Genomic DNA, 22,262 nt, shown 5'->3' on the forward strand with positions numbered 1-22,262 from the left:
GTGCAGTATGGACACTTGAACCTGCCTCAGGACTGTATGGAGATCTTAAAAGAGGCTAAGAGACCGTCTACGAGGACCTCCTACGCCTATAAGTGGAAGAGATTCTGCTTATGGTGCAAGGCGAAGGACTTTGACCCTACATCCTGTAAAGAAGACGTTATTTTGCCTTATCTGCTGCAGTTAGCTCAGTCTGGGCTTAATTTCCAATCTATTAAGGTTCATCTCGCAGCTCTGACTGCGTATAGGAAGGGCCCTTCTCAAACCTCATTTTTTCAAATCCCTGTGATTAAGGATTTTTTGGAGGGTTTGCGTAAGGTGTTTCCCCCTGTTAGAAGGCCTTCTCCACCTTGGGAATTGAATGTGGTGTTATCTAGATTGATGAGGGAGCCTTTTGAACCTATTCATAAGGCTTCGCTGCAGCATTTGTCTTGGAAGGCGGCCTTCCTTGTAGCCATTACATCGGCCAGGAGGGTGAGTGAGATTCAGGCTCTGTGTTGCCAAGAGCCGTATACTGTTTTCCATGCTTCTAAAGTAGTGATGCGTACCCATCCTAAATTTTTGCCTAAGGTGATATCAGATTTCCATGTGAATCAGATGATAACTTTGCCTACGTTTTTTCAGCATCCTTCCTCTCCGGCGGAGAGGTCTCTGCATTCACTTGATGTGCGTAGGGTGTTGAAATTCTACCTGGATAAGACAAAAGATATCCGCAGGTCGGATCAACTGTTTGTTAATTATGGTTCGGTAAGAACTGGTTTAGCTACCTCAAAGCAGTCCATTTCCAGATGGATTGTTTCCTGTATTCAGCTTTGTTACCAAAAAGCTAATAAAACATTAGGGGGTAAGCCTACAGCACATTCGACTAGAGGAAAGGCGGCTACCACCGCTTTGCTTAGGAATGTTCCCATTGCTGACATTTGTAAGGCTGCCACCTGGAAGTCAGTCCATACGTTTACAAAGCATTACTGCCTGGACTCTGATGCTAGGGCAGATGCGCAGGTTGGACAGGCTTCGCTAAGGAATTTGTTTGCACAGTGATTTGTTGGTGGTTGGTCTTACTCCACCGCTTCTTGTTGGTTGGGATGGGCTTGCCATTCTATTCATAGATTATGACTATACACAGAGATCCCCTACTACAGAAGGAGTAGTTTCTTACCTGTAACTCCAGTTCTGTAGTAGGGGTATCTCTGTTATAGTCATAAGCGACCCTCCCTCCTCCCCGGTGGAGTAACCTGACGGTATCAGGCCTGTTGTTGTACACCTTCAAAAAGAACTGAAAGTAACTTGTGTTGGCTGTGCATCCTGGGATACCGGGGGTCTCTGGAGAGTTTCTTAAAGGCACGGTATCCCTTTAGCAGACACATAATGACAGCCTATAGGGCTTGTCTGTCCACCCCTTCCTCTCTATTGTTTAAAGGGATTTTGGTGAAGGGAGTGTGTGATAATAAAGGAACATGTCAAATGTGAATAAAAATGACATTTCAACTTTATTTTGGCTTTTGTGTTCACTTCAGAGGAAGTGCTGGCCAGTGCAGCCTTGTGGTGATTAGGCTGTATTATTTTGTCTGTCTCTTAAGTGTCTTTGCAGGTTTGCAAATGCGGGACAGCTTAAGAGATATTTTTGATTGCTCCGGGGTCCCCGCACATGGGCGGGGATTATTCATAGATTATGACTATAACAGAGATACCCCTACTACAGAACTGGAGTTACAGGTAAGAAACTACTCCTTCACCACTATCCGGGCCAGATGTACGACACCCAAAATAGCGCCTCGCAAATTGCGAGTCTTTTGGGACTTGCAATTTGCGAGCGTCTATTTTGGGTGTACAACAGTGTGTGACATACTTTTAGCGATTCCCAATGGGGTCGCAAATTGAGAGGCTCATGAATATTAATGAGCCTTTCGCAATTTGCGACCCCATTTGGAATGGCAGGCCCTCCCAGGTATGGTGGCCTGCTGGGGTCTTCTTTTAAATAAAGGAAAACTGGATGTATTTTTGTAAAAAAATGAAACGTTTTTCTTTCATTTTTTTAAGGGCAGGCATTGGTTCCTAGGACCACTGCCTGCCCTTAAAAAAATATGTTCGAGGCATATGAGCTGCAGATGACACACTAGGCATAGATCGCCATCTGGTGTTGGGCCCGGATGTTTGCACTTGTTTTTGTCTTTAAAAGTCTTTGGAAGTCACTCCTCTTTTGGATCATAGTGCGCATGGGCATCGGCTCCATCCTATTTTTTTTTTTTTCGCCATCGGGCTCGGATGTGCTACTCGCGCTCCAGTTCGGAACCGTTAACCGTTTTCTCTTTCGACGCGCAATCCTTCCCTTTTCCACGGTATTGTCTCGATCGTGTTTTCCCAATCCACACGACTCTCAACTTCGAAGTCTTCGATTCCGGTTGTTGACGAAGGCCTTCGGCCCTACCTGGGCCTCATCTTCTGGCTCATGGAAAGGACGCCATTCAAGAAGTGTCCTCGATGTGAGTTGAAGTTTCCCCACACTGACCTGCATGAGGTGTGCAACCTCTGCCTCTCACCGGAGCACGAGGCCAGAGACTGTCCAGCTTGCACCTCCTTCTGCTCCAAGAAGCCGATCCGGGACCGACGAGCTAGAAGAACAATGGCTCGCTCGTCATCTTCGATCCCCGACGACATTTTCCAAGAAGGCATCGATGTGCCAGAGCAGGGGCGGGTTGAAGAAGGCCTTATCAGCGTCTCCGAAACAGATGACTCCGATGTCAAAGACATCACTTCAGCTCAGAGGGCCGTGAGTACAGACGTAGACCCCGAACCCCCTCGACACTATCAAAAAAGGCTTCGGTCCCACCTTCACCTTCGGGCCCAGGTGCACACCAAGAGACTGCTTCCCATGCCCCACCTTGAGGCCCGGTAAAGAAGTCTACTAAGCCTTCAGGTGACTCAGGCTCGAGTCAGCCTACCCTTGGTACCGAAAAACATACACTGGCACCAAAAAATAAATCGTCCTCTTCCTCATCCACGCCGACCGCTGCTTCGACATCTAAGCACTTGGTGTCCAAGACCACCACCGGCTCCTCGACACCGACCACACACTCGGAGCCGAGCAAAACACTGCCACCAAAGGGCCCCGACTCCCATCCTTCGAAGCCGAAAAAGACCTCAGAACCGAAGAAACAGGTTCCTTCGGGCAAACACACTGCAAAACTGCACGGTTCCAAACCCAGAACCGCTACCGAATCGGTGCCGAAAAAGCCTACGGCACCAAACCTGTCTGCTCCGTAGGATCTGCCTCCCATAGAAGAACTTTTTCACCCAGATCCTACCCAAAAAACTCTTGTGAAGGATCCTAAGACTGATCACTTAATGCTTAGCATCAAGAAGAGACCCCTAGATACGCCTGCACCGGCTCCACCACCAAAAAAGAGAGATTTTGCTACTTCTCCATTAAGGATTCCTTCTCCTCTTCCTCTTCCTCCTCCCCCACCACACCGCTCTCCTAAACCGTCACCTACTCCAATAGATGATGATGCCAACACCTCAGATGATGCAGGGGGAGGTGCGGACGATCAACCCCTAGGGGACAATACCTGCTCCCCAGACCCCTGGGATGATTATATTGTCCCAGACGTCCCTTATACCCCACAAGATGACATCTATACATCCAGGCCTTCCCATCCAGAGGACAATATCGGCTTCAACCAGATCCTCCACAGAGCTGCCCAGTATCACAGGGTTGCCCTTCATACAGACCCCGTAGAGGAAGATTTTCTCATGGACACTTTTGACACCACACAAAGGTCCACCTCAATCTTACCCATGCTTAAAGGGGTCATTAAGCATGCACCAGAGGTCTTTAAAGACCCAGTCAGAGCTCGAGTCATCAACCCGAGAATAGAAAAAAAGTATAAGGCTGCCCCTACTGATCCAGCCTACATTAAAGGCCGCGCACCTCTAGACTCCCTTGTAGTCTCCAATGCAAGGAAGAGAGACAATTCCCAAACATCAGGTGACGCACCACCACCAGATAAGGAATCTAAACTCCTGGACGCCTCTGGCAAACGAACGGCGTCACAGGCAGCAAACATATGGTGCATTGCCAATACCCAAGCGCTGTTAGCCAGGTATGACTGGGCACATTATGATGAGCTTGAGTCCATAATGCAGCACCTCCCTGACAGGTATAAAAACAGGGCAAATGAACTCATACAGGAAGGTGAAACCATCACTAACACCTCCATCCGTTGTGCCTTAGATGTGGCAGATACCGCCTCAAGGGCAATAAACACCAGTGTCCTTCTGCGTAGGCATGCCTGGTTACGCATCACAGGTTTTAAACCTGAAGTCCAGAGTTCCATACTCAATCAGCCATTCGATGAGCAACACCTATTTGGCCCTAATGTAGACGTATCACTTGAAAAAATGAAAAAGGATACAGACACAGCCAAATCTATGGGAGCCTTGCAGTCGCAAGCTCCCAGGCGGTCTTTTCGTCGCTCATCCTTCAGAAGCACCCACAGAGGCTACTCCTCTGATAGCCCCTCCACTTCTTACAAGGCTCTCACCCAATCCACCTTTACTAGAGGTTACCAAAGGGGGAACAACAACGAAGGCAGAGGCAAAAACAACAACTGCCGCTCTGCCTCCACCCCCACCCCATGACTTCTCTCCTCTTCCTCCAGACCAATCCACTCCAGTCGGGCGAAGACTCCACCAATTCCTCCCTGCCTGGGCAAGCATCACTTCAGACAGGTGGGTGCAACAGATTATTCAATCAGGCTACTGTCTCGAACTAACATCTAGCCCCCCCAAACATACCACCCAAACAGCGTCCAATGTCACAAGAACATCTGTTACTGCTAAAGCAGGAGGTAATCTCCCTCCTACAAAAAAGTGCAATAGAACCAGTTCCCCATCACCAACAAAACAAGGGAGTTTACTCCCTCTATTTTCTCATACCAAAAAAGGACGGCTCTCTCAGGCCTATTCTAGACCTCAGACCCCTAAACCTATACATATACTCAGACCATTTCCACATGGTCACACTTCAGCAGGTCCTTCCTCTGCTTTCACAGGGCGACTTCCTTGCTACCCTAGACCTCAAGGATGCCTATTTCCACATTCCCATTCACAACACTCACAGAAAATATCTCAGATTCGTAGTGGACGGTCAGCACCATCAATTCAAAGTACTCCCATTCGGAGTCGCCACAGCACCAAGAGTGTTTACCAAGTGCCTATTGGTGGTGGCAGCACACCTAAGAAGACAGCACATACACGTCTTCCCATATCTAGACGACTGGCTCATAAAAGCCAGCTCATGCAATCAGTGTGTACAACACACTCACGCCACTATTCAACAACTTAACGACCTGGGGTTCACAATAAACCACGGCAAGTCCCAGCTGCAACCGTCCCACATGCAACAATACCTCGGTGCCACAATAGACTCCTCAAGGGCGCTAGCCTATCCCAGTCCCGCCAGGATAGCAAGCATACAAGCTCTTCTCACCAAATTCCAACCGCAATACTCTCTTCCAGCTCGAGTGTTCATACAACTCATAGGGATGATGGCCTCTTGCATATTCATAGTGCCTCATGCAAGACTCCAGATGCGTCCTCTCCAAGAGTGCTTAGCACGCCAATGGAACCAGGCTCAAGGTCAGCTAACAGATCTGGTGTTGGTAGACGATCGTACCCATCGCTCTCTGCAGTGGTGGAACACCAAGAACCTTTCCAAAAGGCGACCGTTCCTAGAGCCGATTCCTCAAATAGTTATGACGGCGGACGCATCGCTCTCCGGCTGGGGAGCTCACCTACTACATCACACCATGCAGGGCAGGTGGACACCTCTACAAAAGTTACTCCACAGCAACCACCTGGAGTTACTAGCCATATTCCTAGCCTTAAAAGCATTTTCAAAAACACATATCAGGCAAAGCTGTCCAAGTCTGCACGGACAACATCACAGCCATGTATTGTATACAAAAATAAGGCGGGACACACTCTCTGCAGCTCTCTCAGCTGGCACAGAGCATATGGAGGTGGGCTATACCTCAGAACATTTTTCTCCTTGCCCAACATGTCCCAGGAGTCCAAAATACAATAGCCGATCTGTTGAGCCATCAAACACAACAAACACAACAAACCCACGAGTGGTATCCTCACCCATTGTCCAAAGGCAATGCGATATGGATGAATTGGTCAGGCAGATTTGCGTACGCTTTTCCGCTTCTCCCACTCATTCCACTAGTGGTGCGCAAACTACAGCAACGCTCCTTAACGCTCATCCTAGTTGCTCCAACTTGGGCCAGACAACCATGTTACACCACATTGCTGGAACTCTCCGTAGTTCCGTACCAAAAATGACACTTCTCTCCACGCCTCTTAACCCAGAACCAAATCTGGGATAGCTAGGTGGATTGTCAAATGCATACAAATTTGCTACCACAAAGCAAAACGTACATTATCTGTTCCTCCTAAAGCCCACTCTACACGAAAGATAGGGGCTTCAATGGCATTTTTAGGGAACATTCCCTTAGACGATATCTGCAAAGCAGCTACATGGTCTACACCGCACACATTCACAAAACACTATTGTGTAGATGTACAAACTAAACAACAGGCTAGTGTGGGCCAAGCTGTACTCAAAACACTATTTCAAACTACTGCAACAGATACTGGTGGTTGCCGCTAGGACGGGATACTGCTATACAATCTATGCATAGTGTGTTATCTGCAGCTCATATGCCTCAAACGGAATATGCTACTTACCAGTATGCATCTGTTCTTGGCATGTAGAGCTGCATATCTACACACTCCCACCCGCCTCCCCGGCTACCTTTATCTGTTCCAGTATTATTTTATTTAGATACAGCATACATGGGTATCTTTCCTGTTTCTTACAAAACTCCATCGTTACCCTGCTGGCGTAAAAAAATCTGAGGATGGAGCCGATGCCCATGCGCACTATGATCCAAAGGAGGAGTCACCTACCTTGTGACTTCCAAAGACTTTCCAAGACAAAAACAATTGCAAATATCCAGGGCCAACACCAGATGGCGATCTATGCATAGTGTGTAGATCTGCAGTTCTACATGCCAAGAACAGATACATACTGGTAAGTAGCATATTCCTTTAGCCTGCGTTTGCAAAGGGGAAGGGATCCCCTAGGGACCCCTTCCCTTTTGCGACCCCCATTACCACCCTCTTGAAGAGGGTGGAAATTTGCGAGTGTTTTCCGACCGCAATTGCGGTCGCAAAACATTTGTACATGGGGTTGCACTCGCTATTAGGAAGGGAATCCTCCTTGCTAATAGCGACTCGCAATTCCAAAATAGCGAGTTGCAAATAAATTGCGACTTGCTATTTTGGTACGGTACATACCCGTATTGGTTTTTGCATGTGCAAAACCGTTAGCGCCTGCAAAAACCGTCGTACATCTGGCCCTCAATCTCTGACATCTTTCCTTTACTAATCCATTTCAGTTAATCTATCCCTTCTTAAAACACTAGAGTAAATGCATGGAATCTTGAGCACAAACTTAACACAACTAATCCTACTAAGAAAATGGAGGTCATATTACTAATCTACTGCCTATTTACCTCTAACCAGAGTAGAGTGCTGCTTGTCTCGAAGCTGTTGAACCCCTCGCCTGGGGTAGTCCATGCTATTTAAATACAATTTACAATTGCAAATAAACAATGAAGCATCCATATTCACCCAGGCACAGTTCATATTGTTGCCCAGCCTGAAAGCCAGCTGCAGCTGCTAGTAAAAGAAATTCAAGCCAACGTTTGAAGAGTCAATTTGAGGAGATCAAACATTTTGCAACAGATTACAAAATCTAAATGAACTCCTAAGGGCTGTAGCTCATAACCAACACATGACACCAGCTCAGAAGAGAAGGTGCAAAATAAAACACCACCAATTGCAGAACAAGGTGATGCACGGTGTAATAACAAAGTCAGCTCCTCCCAGATAACACATAAGCATATCAGGCAGTCATACAGAAATGGCAGTACAACATGGATTCGCTATGCACTTGGTAGAGGAATACTTCCTTCTGGAGACTGTCCAACCAGTACCTTCCAGTGCTCAAGACAGTCCTAAAGTCTACTCTTAGATAAGAAACCAAAAAGATTGTGGGAGTTGGGTAAAGAGTAGCATAATGAGCTGCAATGACCCAGCGGGTTACCAGATTGCAAGGACTCCTTAGCTGTTAAGACTGCCACCAGTTAGAGAAAATGGAGTAACTTAGAGTAACTTATTCATCATCTTCCAAACCTACGAAACAAACTGGCTCAAGAAATTGCACAGGAAGGGAATTTTGTTTCCAATACGTCCGTTAAATGTATGGTGTGTAGAGCCAACACATGTTGGTTCCAAATAATAAAGACCTCCTCCTTAAACGGCAAGCCTGCCTGAGTGTGTCAGGAATTTTCTGCGAAGCAGTATCTCTGGTGCACCACATTCGTCTGGGAGCAGTTGATCAATGAAATGCTGGAGAAAAGTTTAAATAAACAGGCTGACAGCTAAATTCATAGTGGTGGTGCAACACCAAAACTTTCCATATAAAACTACAGTCTGTAAATAATCAATCACTGCTTTATTCGTCAATACAATTCATGAGAGCATTTAACAGATACAAAATTGCTCATAAAATGCAACTTCTATAGAGCATGATAAAAGAATATAAAATAAAGTAAGAGCTATACATTACAAACTATCATCATTGAAAACAGTTAAGAGTTTAGGAAATTGATTAGACAGCTACATTCTCTATTTACATACAACAGAACAAATAAAATTAATAGTAGCAAGTTCCTTTGGGATCCAAGGGGTATAAGGGTTATCACCACATATATATTCACAATAAATGGACATGGACAACTGATGTAATAACTGCTTAAACAGATAAAAAGATGTCAGTCTGGTCAAGCAGCACTTATTATTACCTTTGTGCAAATAACCAACATTTTACCCAGACACTTGGCAACAGCACATGCAAGTGCCTGATTCGGATACGATCTCAGCATCCTGAGGACAGGTTGGCTACTGGGAGTCCCCATCAGCCTGCATATGGCTTTAATCCATGAGCGGCGAATGCCGCCATATCTAAAGCAGGCAAAGATAACGTGACCAACAGATTCAGGGGCAGCATTACATATTGGACAAACATCATCTTTGTCAGGGTACAATCTAGCAGTGAACGTCTTAAGAGGCAGTTTACCTGTCCTAAATTAAAAATATAATTTCCTGTCCAAAGGTACAGTAATTAAATCCTGGTATGGTTCCAGATAGAATGTGTATTTAAAATCATTAAAGCCTCCAATCAGTGAGTGACCAATACTCTATCTAACTGCATTTTCTTCTACCCACTGCCCATAATGGACCTTGAACAACCTTGATGTTAGAGGCGGACTTAGAAGTGGATTAAGCCAATAATCCCCAATACCAATGGCTACAAGAAACTTGTGAACCTATCTTAGCCATGGGATTTTACAGAATTTAGCTGCAGTCATCACATCCCTTAATGCATCACCATAATATGCCAGCTTGGGCTGAAACCACAGCCTCCTGCAGAAGAACAAAGGCCACAATTTGGCTCTATCGGCCAATGGTTGTTGTCCCATGTCCAACAGCAAAGGTTTAAGGGGGGTTATTTGCGGTAAATTAACCAAAGTCCCCAAAAAACGATTATCTGATCTCCGCGAGAAAAGATCTGAAAAACCCCATAGCTCTAAGCCATAAAAACAGGCACCAATGGCTTTGGCATCGTAGATCCGCAAAATAGGAGCATGGGACTTTAGCTCCTAATATTTGTCTGTGCTTAAGAGTTAGTGGATCCAGCTGGAGTTTCCTTGAAAGGTTCGAGGAAATAGTAAATCCCAAATAGCTAAAAATCTCTACACTATCGATTGGCTCGCCCCCTAATTCAAGTTTCCCTTTGAAAGATCTGTGCTTATTGAAGAACATTATCTTTGTCTTCGCACAATTTATTTCCGAACCTCGAAGGGAGTAAAACTCCAAAAAACAATCTAATGCATGTTGCAAACCACTCGGTGGTTTTGGAAATCAATAAGGTATCATCCGTGAAGAGAAGGATCGGTGTCTTGATACCCGCCTGAGATGGAGCGTCAGTATGGAGGAAGGACAGGTAGGAGACAACATCATTAAGAGAAGGGAAAATAGAGTTGGTGCCAGCACACACCCCAGATGAACACCCTTTGTGATAGAGAAACGGTCTGCCACCTGTCCTTAAGAACCCCAGCGGAACAGCACAAAGTTTCCCTCATGGAAACGAGTCAGGAGTAGCAGAAGTTTCTCGGGAAGACTCAGGCTATTCAAGACTTGCCATAGCTGGTCATGCAGGACCAGATCAAAGGTTGGCTTCAGATCGATGAAGGCAACATAGTGTTTCTCCGCCGACTGTCACAGTTTTCCGATAAAGTAAAAGGAAATGGAAGATTTGATCAATTGTAGACACCTTCTTCCGGAAATCCGCCTGATAGGGGGGAAATGATGGCCTTTTCCTCAACCCATATCTCGATTTTGCTTAAAATCAATTGAGCAAAAATCTTCTGTATACAGTGCATCAAACTAATCGGCCTGTAATTCGCAGGGATGGATCTATCCCCCTTTTTGAATAATGGGATGATCTCAGCTCCATTCTTTAAATCTGGGATCGGGGCGCCACCTAAGTTTGCATTTGCCAACAATAGGATGTATTACGCTCATGTATCTATTTCATACAAAAAAAATGTCATCCGGTGTGCCGTCCAAACCAGGTGCTCTACCTCTGGTTATAGCAGTAAGGCTGACATAACATCACTCATGGTAAAGAACGGATCCTTTATGTCAATAAAATCTTCACTTGCCTCTGTCTCCCTTCTCAGTTCATTCGATGAAACTACCAGAATATAAGACTAGAAAAGTGCTTAATCCAGGATTGCGGAGCTGTATTAGTATGCACAGGATCCACAAGTACATCCTTCCCTCGTTTAACAAGGGCCCAAAACATAGTGGAGTCCTTATGAGAGCAGGCCTATTTAAGGTCCTGCCATCTACTTTCATTCCAAGCCTTCTTAGCCTTAAACTGGGCACTTTTGTATCTCTTGCTGGCCTCGCGATATTTCTCCCACATCCTTAGCTCTTAGTGCCCATCTGTAAGAAACTGCCTCTATATATACTACTCCAAAATGAGGTATAGTGTGTATAGATTTCAAGTGTCCCCAGAGGTAGGCAGAGGTTAAAGTTGGATAGAACCTTTGTTTCAGGCCAGTAACCCCCTCTAACGCCCCCCCCCCCCCCCCCCAGTCTAATGTCATCATAGCCATTGCATGATTAGTGGTAACACTGTCAGCATTGGTGACTGGGTAAGTACGCCCAATCAAATATTTCTCAGGGGAAAACCAGTGTGTCTCTCTCCATAGTGACAATGGCGCCTGTATCCCTCAGAGCCACTATCCTAGTTCAATTAATCCAAGGGTATTGCAAGTATTTCTTTAAGTTGGGTGGCCACACAGCTACAGTGGCAAACTCAACTTCCCCCTCTGAAACTAGAAATGCTTCAGTGTGCAACCTGATTTGCTCTGGGCACACTGTTGATCCCATCTGGAGACTGGCTACACCAGGAGTAGCTGTAGTTGTAGGACTAGGGGCCTTCTTGCTAGGGCAAGCCTTGTCTCCAGTTAAGTGTCCCAACTTCTTACAGTTGTTACACCAGGCCTTTGCAAGATCAAAGTTCTTCCCCCTATAGGACTGTGGAGTATAGGAAGTGTTTTTGGACCCACCCCCGTGCAAGTTTTTAGGGCCCTTTAGAAGACTCAGACTTTTTATCTTGGGGATTCTCACCACCTTTCCCCTGGGGAGGTTTTGTGACCCCCCTTCTTTTGGTCACCCCCAGTGGTTGTCTTGGTCACTCTAGTCGTGACCCAGTGGTCTGCCTTCTTTCCCAATTCTTGGGGAGAAATTGGACATAGGTCTCCCAAATGCTGATGTAACTTTTCATTCGTGCAATTACTTAAAATGTTTCTTCATAAACAAATTGTAAAATCCAGTAAAGTCATGCACATTGTGTCCAGTTCACCAACAATCTAGTGTCTTTACTGAGTAGTCTACAAAATCAATCCAGGACTGGTTCTGGGTTTTGTGAGCCCCCCTGAATCTAATTCTGTACTCCTCAGGTGTGAGTCCAAATCCTTCAATCAGAGTTCTCTTCATGAGGTCATAAGACCCAGCATCTGGCCCAGAGAGGGTCGGGAGTCTGTCTCTGCAGTTACCAGAGAACAGTTCCCACAGGAGTGCCCCCCAAAGAGGTTTCTTCACCTTTCTCATGTCACAAGCCCTCTCAAAGGCTGTGAACCATTTAGTGATGTCATCACCCTCCTCAAATTTAGGGGCAATCCCTTTGGGGATTTTAGGATCATAAGATTGCTCGTTGTCCTTATTATTTGGATTGCTGCCACCATTGATGGGTGCTAAACCCATCTCCTTTCTTTCTTTTTCTTGAGCCAGGAGTCTGGACTCTAGATACAATCTTTTGGCCAGCCTTGCTAAAAGGCTGTCCTCCCATTGAGGCTGCCCTCCATGTCCTCACCAGGACCTGAACCACCTGTGTGGCCTCTAGGTCCTCAGAGGTTAACTCTTGGAAGTAAGGGTACAGGGACCCTGTCTTACTTAGGAAGTGATAGAGGTGGGTACTTATCTCCATCCTCCTCTCCTCCTTCCTGTTCTGCTTGGTCATCACCATTTTCAGAAGAGTGGGCCTTTGCATACTCAGCCAATAGCTCCTGAAGCCTTTGTTTGGTTGGATGTGGGCCCATTGCTATGTTTTTTATTCTGCATAGAGACCTTACTTCCTGAAAAGACAAGTGAAGGTAAGGGGTGAGGTCAAGCTCCTCAACCATGTCCTCTATGCCATTATGGTTATCTTCACTAATAGCTGGGTTCTGTTTTTTTGGACTTAAGCAAGGCCCTAACAAGACTTTTAGTATTTTGGTAAAAAATGCCAGTTTGAAAAATCTGAATTCTAAAGGCAATTTAAGAGTTCTGTTGTGTGATCAGGTGGTAACCAAGTAGTCCAACAAATGCAAGTTGTGTATCCCACCGCTGATCCACCAATGTAAGAAACTGGCTCTATATATACTACACCAAAATGAGGCATAGTGTGTAAAGAGTCCAAGTGTCCCCAGAGGTAGGCAGAGGTTAAAGTTAGATGGCACCTTACTCTCTTTTTGTGGTAGAGTGGTCGAACAGTAAGGCTCAGAGGCTCAGAGCACAGTGTTAAGCATTTGATGTACACACTCAGTCATCAAATGGATTCACACACTCAAGAACTGAATTCTAGGCCAATTGTTTTGGTATAAAAATATACTGTTGTTTATTTTTAGAACCAAGCAAGCCTGGCACTGGTAAGCATTAAATACTTTTCAGTAATAAGTTATTGGATATAGAACAGCTTGAAAATGCAATAGAAATTGTACTTTGTTTGATTTACAGGGGAGCAGTAGTATGCAACACTTAGCAAATGCAGTACATTGAAATGAATTGGCTTTTTCTGTAATTTACAGGTAAGTTACTGTTTACGTTACTTTTCTAACTCAGTGCTGGATACCTAGATTCAGCACTGGGACATTTCCTGCAAACAGGTAAGTAAATACATTTTGGTTATTCGTGCGATTTTTAAAGAATATTTTCAGTTTTCAAAACTCCACATTGAGACACTTTGTGGAGCAGTACATTGAAATTAATAGGCTTTTCCAGTAAATTGCAGGCAAGTTACTTTTCACATTACTTTTCTAACTCAGTGCTGGATACCTAGATTCAGCACTGAGACAGATCCTGCAAACAGGTAAATAAACACGTTTTCGTTATTTGTGCAATTTTTAAAGAATATTTTTAGATTTCAAAACTCCACACTTAGAAACTTTTTGGAGAAAAAGTGTCAATGTCATCCTCTGGAGGGAAAACAGGTTAACGGTTCTCAGGTAAGTAATCGGCTGTGGGAGTTAAGGTTCTGAGGTTAGACTCAGGGGTCCCCCAGGGTCAGTGATGCACTGTTGTCGCACCCTCAGCGGCACTATGGCGGCCGGCTGCAGAGTGTTGAGGCCCAATGTTATCCAATGGGGTTGGTGGATGCTGGCAAGCAGGCCACTGGGTAGTGGGAGCAAAGCTCTTAGGGTTAAGGTCAGGGCAAATGGGGAAACAAAGTAACACAAAAGGTGCACCCTCAATGGCACTGGGACGGCCGGGTGCAGAGTGCTGTTTTGACGTCGGGCATCCTGTTTTCTACGGAGAACCTCCGGTTTGCAAAAGCACTGCAGGCAGGGAGACGAAGGACTTCTGGGTGGGACCACATCTTGAGGAGGTAAGTTGGGAAGTTAAGGGTTAGCTAGGCACCGTTGGTTTGGGCACACAAGGCCGTGGGGCGTCGGGTGCAGGGGTGCCTTTTGGTGTCGGATCTTCTTACCAGCTCCTGGTCGTGGTTAGGGGGGCCTTCTGGATTTACGCTGCAGGCATTGGCTGGAGGCTTGAGGCAGGTCAGGGGTCGCCGGATCTCGGGTCAGGATCGCCAGGGTGACCACCTCGTGGTGATTTTCCACACAAGCTTGGGCCGGGTTCGACGGGTGCAGAGTGGGCTGGTTTCACGGGCTCTGGCTGGCACCAGAAGCTGCAGTTTGAACAAATCCGGTGTTCACGGGAGATGCAGTCTTTAGAAGTGAAGGCAAGCAGGTCCTCCGGGGTTCTTGAGGTTGCTGGCTGCAGGACACACCAGGATTTCGCAGGAGCAGGTTCGAGGTGGAGACAGGCCGGTAGGGCTGGGGCCAAGTCAGTGGGCGTCATCCTCTTGTTAGCTCTGCACGGCTCTTCAGTCCTTCTTATCTTCTTTCTTGTCTGGATCTGCGGAAGCAGGATTCAGGGTGCCTGATAAATACTAACTTTAGGGGCATTACAGGTAGGTAAAGGGCAGGGACCACTGGGTCCCTTCCCTAGGGTGGATACACCCCCTATTCTGCCACTCTCCAGTGGGAGGGGGGCAGGAGCTTGTGCCTGGTTAGCTGAGTCCCCCCATCCTCAAGATGGCGGGGACTCGAAGTTGTGCTTCAACTCGCCTCCCCCACCTGAGGTGTGGAGTTGGCAGAGGTGGGTACACCTCTCTTCCTCACTTGTTTTTCCCGGAGGTTCTCCCGCCCAAAGTGGGGGGTATTACCAGTGGGGACCAGTTGCCGAAAGCAGCAATTGATCTGGAGAGGTTCACAAAGGCGGCATGCCTTTGAAGCTTCTCCTTCGTGAACCCTGCCCATCCTGGGGGAGGAACTTGGCACCTCGTCCCAGGATGTGCATTGTTTCAAGCCCCTGAGAGCAGCAGCTCTTGACCCAGGGGTCCAGAAACATGTCTGGTGGTGGCAGCCTAGGCAGACACTCAGTCAGGTCACTAGAAGTTAGTCGACTTTCAGGGGGCATCTCTACATTTTACATTAAATCCCACACTGGCATCAGTGTGGGTTTAATGTGCTGAGAAGTTTGATGCCAAACTTCCCAGTCTTCAGTGTAGCCATTATGGTGTTGTGGAGTCCGTAATGACAAACTCCCAGCACCATATACTCTTAATGGCAGCACTGCACTTACAGTGCCCAGGATTGGACTTGGGCACTGTAAGGGTACAGGGCTCATGCACCTGTACCCTCACCACTGGCATAGGGCACCCAGCTAGAGGGGTGACTGATGTATGCCAGGGCAGTGGTTTATGGGCATGGCACACCGGGATGTGTGCCATGTCGACTCTTCACTTTGTTCTGCACCAAGACACGCAGCCTGCAAGGGCAGTGTGTGTGTGTGTCAGGGTACAGGGCCTCTAAGGGTGACACAGTAAGTGCTGCAGCCCTTAGAGGCCTTCTCTGGTCACAGTGCCCTGGGTACCTGTGGTACCCTTTATCAGGGGCTGACATGTGGCCATAGATGCCAATTGGGTTTAGGCTTTAATGCAGTTTTAGGGAAGGAACATAGGCCCTGGGTACCTGATTAGCCGGAGCTCAGGGCACACTCAGTCAAAGAACATCAGCAATTCAGCAAAAAGTGGGGGCATACCATGTAAGAAAGAGGGCACTTTCTCACACCATCCAAGAGCTCTACGAAAACGTCTGCATTCAATGTTAAACCACTTGTGCGCTTTGAGGGATTTCTTTCCATAGTTAGTGCAAAGAGCCACAAAATATGTCAATATTTTCTCAAAAAACACCTTATGCAGAGCAATCATGGTCATAAAACTACCTAATGACGTAGAGGCCAAAAGACTTAAATCGGTCCCAGAATCCTTTAGATCCATACTTCTTTGATCTAAGATCAACGGTGACTCAACGACCTGGGACCATTTGAGCTGTTGCATGTCAGTCGTTGGTATCACATTCCGAGTTACGACTGTAGACAAACAATCGGGTCTTAGTTTGGTGCTAAGAGAATTCAAAGAGAGACTCAATGGATCATAATCACTCTCAATCCTATTTATAACAGACATATCAATGAGAGATGACCAAAGACTGAGGTCTAAAAGGATATAATAAAGTTGACTAGAGTGGAGTGCGTCATTACTCGTGCCAGCACCCTGTCTATCAGATAGGGCTCTGCCATTGGCTATCAAGCCAAAATTCAACGTTTGTGCTTTAAATGGTAGAGCAGCCGCCCTCCACCACGATAATTGGGGGAACATCAAGCTTTGGTATACCCCATATCTCATCCTCCTTACCTACATTGCAAGAGTCATTATCTAAAGGCTCAAACGTGGTATTCAAATCAAACCTGGGTTAAGACTGCGGGCTGACAGGAATTCCTCCAAAACTGTGATAGTGTGAGATCTTAATCCACCCGAACACCTCTGGAATATATATTAAATATATTGATATCCATTAGCCTCTCTCTTCCAGCCACGAGGTGAATAGCCAGAATGTCTGGGGAATCGATGTTAAGCAATTGGACTTTACTTCTAAAGCATTCTACCTCAGAATCTAAGACCCCCAGACGGCCAGCCCCCTGGTCTACAGATAGCAGGAATACAAATAATTCAAGTAAGCAAGTTTGAAAACAGGTTCCACACTCCAGGTTTCTTGAAACAAACGGATGTTATACAGCTCAATGAAAGAATTCCAGTCAGGAAGGAAGATTTTAGATTTCAGGCCAGCGGAATTCCAGAATAGGAAAAGAACCCCATTAATAGCTCCAGTAAATTCTCGAAGGATGCATTGGTTAACTGGCAACAGCTTGGCTTTATTTGAATGGACGGGTCCTAATAGACAGACCACCTGCCCCCTGGCCATCAATATCTGATATAATCCTATTGTGGTCTCCAGGTCTTAGAGACGAAGAATGTGATGTAGGAGATGAAATTTCTAACACTGGAGAGGATTTATTTAAACAGAGGCCAGTAAACAGCATAGATAATAGCAGCAAGAGAACCTGCACAGGAAGAGAAGTTTGTTTCCAATACATCCATTAACTGTATAGTGTGTAGAGTCAACACATATTGGTTCCAAATAATAAAGACTGCCTCCTTAACCCCTTCAGCGCGGCGCGGATTTCCGCGCCACGCTGAAGGTTCTGAGCGCGGGCGGGGCCATGACGGAACGGTTCCGTCATAAGCACAGCCCAACCAACGTGCATGACGGAACCGTTCCGTCATGCGCGTCGAAGGGGTTAAACGATACGCCTGCCTGAGTGTGTCAGGAATTTTAAGCCAAGCAGTATCTCTGGAGCACCACATTCATGGGTAGCAATAGTTCAATGACTATTTACACAAAGCTACAGAAAAGATTTGCCTTCATCTCAAAATTTCCATAATTCCATTCAGCAGTATTTTCTGTAGCGCAGAACAAATATTCCTAAGGGGTTTCAAAAGGCAAATGCTGTGTTTTTGATCATCTTCAATAACTTGGACCACTTCTGTGACCGTTCTGCATAAAATCTGAAATAAGCACGTGAGCTAGATAACACAAGTGTCAGATAATTTCCATAAGCTTTGTCGATCAGCTCCGTACTAGCAAATCAAAAAAATCTATATCCTTTGTAAGTCTCAGCTGAATCACATCTAGAGTCACTATTGCCAATTCTAATCTACATCACTGTAAAACTTAGCTTAAAGAGCGTTTTGGCAGCGAGCTAAGAAAAAAGTACCGTGATTATACGAAATATACAACAAATTTGTGCAAGTCAGTTGTAACTGCCTTGCGAAAGGTAAGGCCCAGCTGATTAAATGTTCAATCCTAATTTAAGGAGCGCACACACATTTAAAAAGGAAACATAAGCTTAATTTCTAAGTCATAAGTGTGTGGGTGCACAAATATTCATTTTACAGATTTTAAAGTTGAAATGTTTGACTTGCTGTTAATGGAACTGACTTACCCAACACCAGGTTCTTTTATATTGGTGTAATTAGATCTGTAATGATTAGGTTGCAACATGTTTGCCTGATTAAAAAAAATAATATACTATGTATGTGGTCTTTACATTCCTTGTGAAATATTTATTGTATTTTTTAAGTGCTCATTAAGAACGTGCCATGTTTTCCATTTTTTTCCTTTTCGCTGGCTAAGCTCACAAGGGTGCAGTGAGAGGTATAGCTGTGGATGGCTTAAACCAGTTGACTGTCACAGCTGGTAGTGATGGACTCATTAAATGCTGGAAGTTCAAGACGAAAGATTTAGTACACATCACTGAACTTAGTTCACCACCTTCTGTTATTCTTCTCCACAGAGACAGGTAAGAAAATAGAACATGCACAGTGAGCCCTTGCTTAGTTGAAGTGAAAACACATATCACGCAGAGCCTTGCTATTACTAGAACCTCATATATATTGCATGTTAGGTTTCAAACAAAAGCCAAATTTCTATAAGAAATTGCTTGTGTGCTTGACGCAAATGTTTCTCCTTGGTGTTATTTCACTTTTCTCAACCTGCCATTGAACACTGGTGCACAGATTTGCAAAGCCATTTTGATACATAAGGCCCCATCATCTACATTCTTACTATATCACAAGAGTCCTCAATCAGGGTCTTATCTCATTTGATTTTATTTTGGAATGTTTATGTCTCCATCATTGAGGATTAAAGGTCGATTTTTCTGCCATGGGAATCCACCTGGTTACTTCAGCCTTCTGTTGTGTTATCTATTACAAACACCTCTTTGTATACATGCCTTGGCCAGACCCTTCACGTACCAGAGCTGAAATGGTCTTGAAGGGAAGTTGTTCAAGATCTCAATGAAACACAAGTGGTGTGTTTTATATCAAGCAGCAGGACGATAGACATCCAAAATATTTGACTATTGCAACATTGTCACTATTGTCTTCCATCTAGCAGTAGTGATCTGTGTGAAAGTTGGGCAGCTGAGCAGACTGTGTTAAATTCCACTCGCATGTGGGAGCTAATCAATCCCGAAATTCTAAGAATATTTAATAATTTCAGATTTTTACTCTGCTGGAGATGTCCTCCAGATCAGTTTGTCAGGCGCATTCTGTCACCTGCCTCTCTTTAGAATACATAGAAAAAGGAAATTTAGCCTAACTCTTACGGATTTCTCAGTTCTGATTTTCGGACCTTTTACATGTTGGGTGGCAGTTTCCTGGATCATGCTCCGATATATCTCTCTTAATATGGCCTAGAGACACCATGATAAAATGAAAGAGATTGAACACGCACTGCTATGTGGTTTTTGAAATTTAGAAAAAAAGTTGTAGTGTGCCACGGAGGTCTCACTCTCTGATCAGGGAGTGTTTAATGAATAACTATATTTGAAGCGTTCTCTAGATTTAGAGAATGTCCCCCTGGGCGCAACTTAAAAAGGATCACTGAAGTGTGATTTTCACATGGTTGTCAAGATGTAAAGAAAGTCTTCTAAACGTTTTGAATGAAGTTCAAATGATCATTTATTCACTCATATAGCGATGAAATTTTATTCATTCAATTCGCAATTTTCAATTCTCAGTCTTCGTGTTTGACAATAATTATTTCAAACATCCCAATGCATTTCGGACTCTTACTGAGTCCTTCATCAGGGGAAATCTAAACAAAAAATGGAAACATATATGTATTTAACGAGGGTCCACACCTTTCCATAGTACAAAGATGTCATCAATGTAGCGTAAAAATATGATGGCATGTTTTTTCCAGATGTCAAGGGATAGAATGAATTTGTTCTCAAATGTATGCATAAAAATATTCGCATACGAAGGTGCTGCACAGTTGCCCATTGATGTACCGGTGAGTTGCAAATAGTATTCTCCATTCCATTCAAAATAACTTTGATATAGAGTGAAATTGAGTAATTCCATTAAAAATACTTGAAAATCATGGTCTAGTTGTGAATGTAGGAGTGTTTCTTCTATGCCTAAGTTGTGTGGTATAGAGGTATAGTGTGATTTGACTTCAATTGTACACATCCAGATTTCTTCATCTTCCGGTAATTGGATTTGGTTAATTTTGTTTAGGAAGTCTGTTGTATCTCGGATATAGGTATTCATCTTGACGACAAATTGCTGTAGATGTGTGTCTAGAAACTTTCCCACTGGTTCATGAATGCTTCCTTTGGTGGAGACGATTGGGCGGAAGGGTGGATTCCTAAGGTACTTATGCACTTTTGGAAGCATGTGTGAAGTCGGTGTTCTAGGATGTGTCTGCGTTAAGTATTTTTTGATTTTTTTCATTGATGATTCCTTGTTCTGTGGCCTTGATCAAAATATTGTTGAGAAATTTTTGGAATTGTTCTGTGGGGTTGAATGACAGTTTACTGTAGGTTTCTGTGTCATTAACGTGTTTGTTGACTTCTGTATTTTAAAAGTCAGAATCCATTACAACAAGGGCGCCGCCTTTATCTGCTATTTGACAAATTATGGCTTGGTTGTTGGCTAGATTTTTTATGATGTTCCGCTCTTTAGAGGTTAGGTTCTTCAGTGTAGATGATTTTCTGAAGTTAAATTTGTTGATGTCTTGCTTTACGAGATTCCCGAAGGAATCGAGGCTCTTGTGACTGATAGAGGCTTGAAAAGTACTTTTGGTTTATAGACCTTTGAGTAGCTTGTCTTCGTACCGATCTTGGGGTTGAATAATGTTTTTAAAAAAGTGTCGTAGCTGTAGGTTACGCATAAGTGTGAATAAACTGATTTCAAGTTCTAGTTTGTTGGTGTGGCAGGTGGGTACAAACGATGTACCTATTTGTAAGGTTTGTAGTTCTACTTGGTTTAGGTTACACGATGAAATGTTTATTACTAAACTCTTGTCATCTATGCTTTCTTCCCCTTGTTTCTCCTGCCCGTTGTTGTTGGTGTTTTGAGGCTGTTTTTTCTTGTTCTATTTCTTTTGCCCCTCCTGGGTCGTGGTTTCCTTTTTGGCCTTCCTCTAAAAATGAGACGCTTACAATAGGTTGAATAGTTGATGAAGTCGAGGGTTGTTCAGGTGGAGGTGCGTTTTTTTTCCTTCTTGATTCCTCTTCAGATGAGAAGGTTTCAGATACTTTATTTTGGTTGTATGGCTTTGATTGTCGCCTCCTGGCGTACACTTCTGCCCATGAATAAACCTCTCCCATCTTATAATCAATAGTATCTCTTTTATATTTGCGGATTTTTCGTTCATTGATTTCTTGTGCATATTTTTCAAGTTGACTATTGATGTCTTCAAGGGTTTTTTGCCAGTCCTCGGTTTCCATCACATTTTGTAAATCTGTTTTTGTTTGTATGATTTCTTTATTAATGTCAGTCAGTCAGTCAAAAACTTTTATTTCGGTAAAATACCATAAAAAGACATAAATACATAAATACTTTAAAAAACATGATTAAATCACAATGAATAGAGTGAGATCGATTAAAACATTAAAACAGTTCTATAGGACAAGCACAATAAAAACAAGAACTATTCCGCGAAACGGGAGAAAAGTTAAGATTGATCCAGGGCCAATGATATACACATATACCTCAAAGAACTAAGATGATGATATATGTAGTGCTGAATCAGGGGGCTGAGTAGCAAGAGACAAAAATTTGGACCTAACAAACCACATTGAGAGGAGGAATTTGGCCATTGCAAACACTACCAAAGGGGTGGTGTCATATTTCAGAATTCTAAGCACCTCCTTGTAGTCCCTAAGGCCCCTAGACTTGCATAGCTGGATAATCCATTTTTTCCGTGCAATAGTATATAAGGGGCAAAAGAGAACCACATGCAACTCTGATTCGCGGGTATCAGAGCATAGGGGGCAAGAACTAACGGGGTTTACAACGTTAGACCATCTATAGGTAAAAT

At 44.5% G+C, this 22,262-nt stretch overlaps 1 protein-coding gene across 2 annotated transcripts in view; it reads left to right on the forward strand.

The window, feature by feature from the left end:
* The window catches only part of WDR36 (WD repeat domain 36), a 580,433-nt gene that overhangs the window by 289,993 nt on the left and 268,178 nt on the right, over positions 1 to 22,262 (forward strand). For both annotated transcript variants that reach the window (XM_085632587.1, XM_085632588.1), the window contains exon 14: positions 18,564 to 18,729. In XM_085632587.1, coding sequence (XP_085488713.1) covers positions 18,564 to 18,729 — 166 coding nt within the window. The remainder of the gene's footprint in view (positions 1 to 18,563; positions 18,730 to 22,262) is intronic.

This window comes from Triturus cristatus, chromosome 2_1, assembly GCF_964204655.1.
Source record: "Triturus cristatus chromosome 2_1, aTriCri1.1, whole genome shotgun sequence".
NCBI classification, from domain to species: domain Eukaryota; kingdom Metazoa; phylum Chordata; class Amphibia; order Caudata; family Salamandridae; genus Triturus; species Triturus cristatus.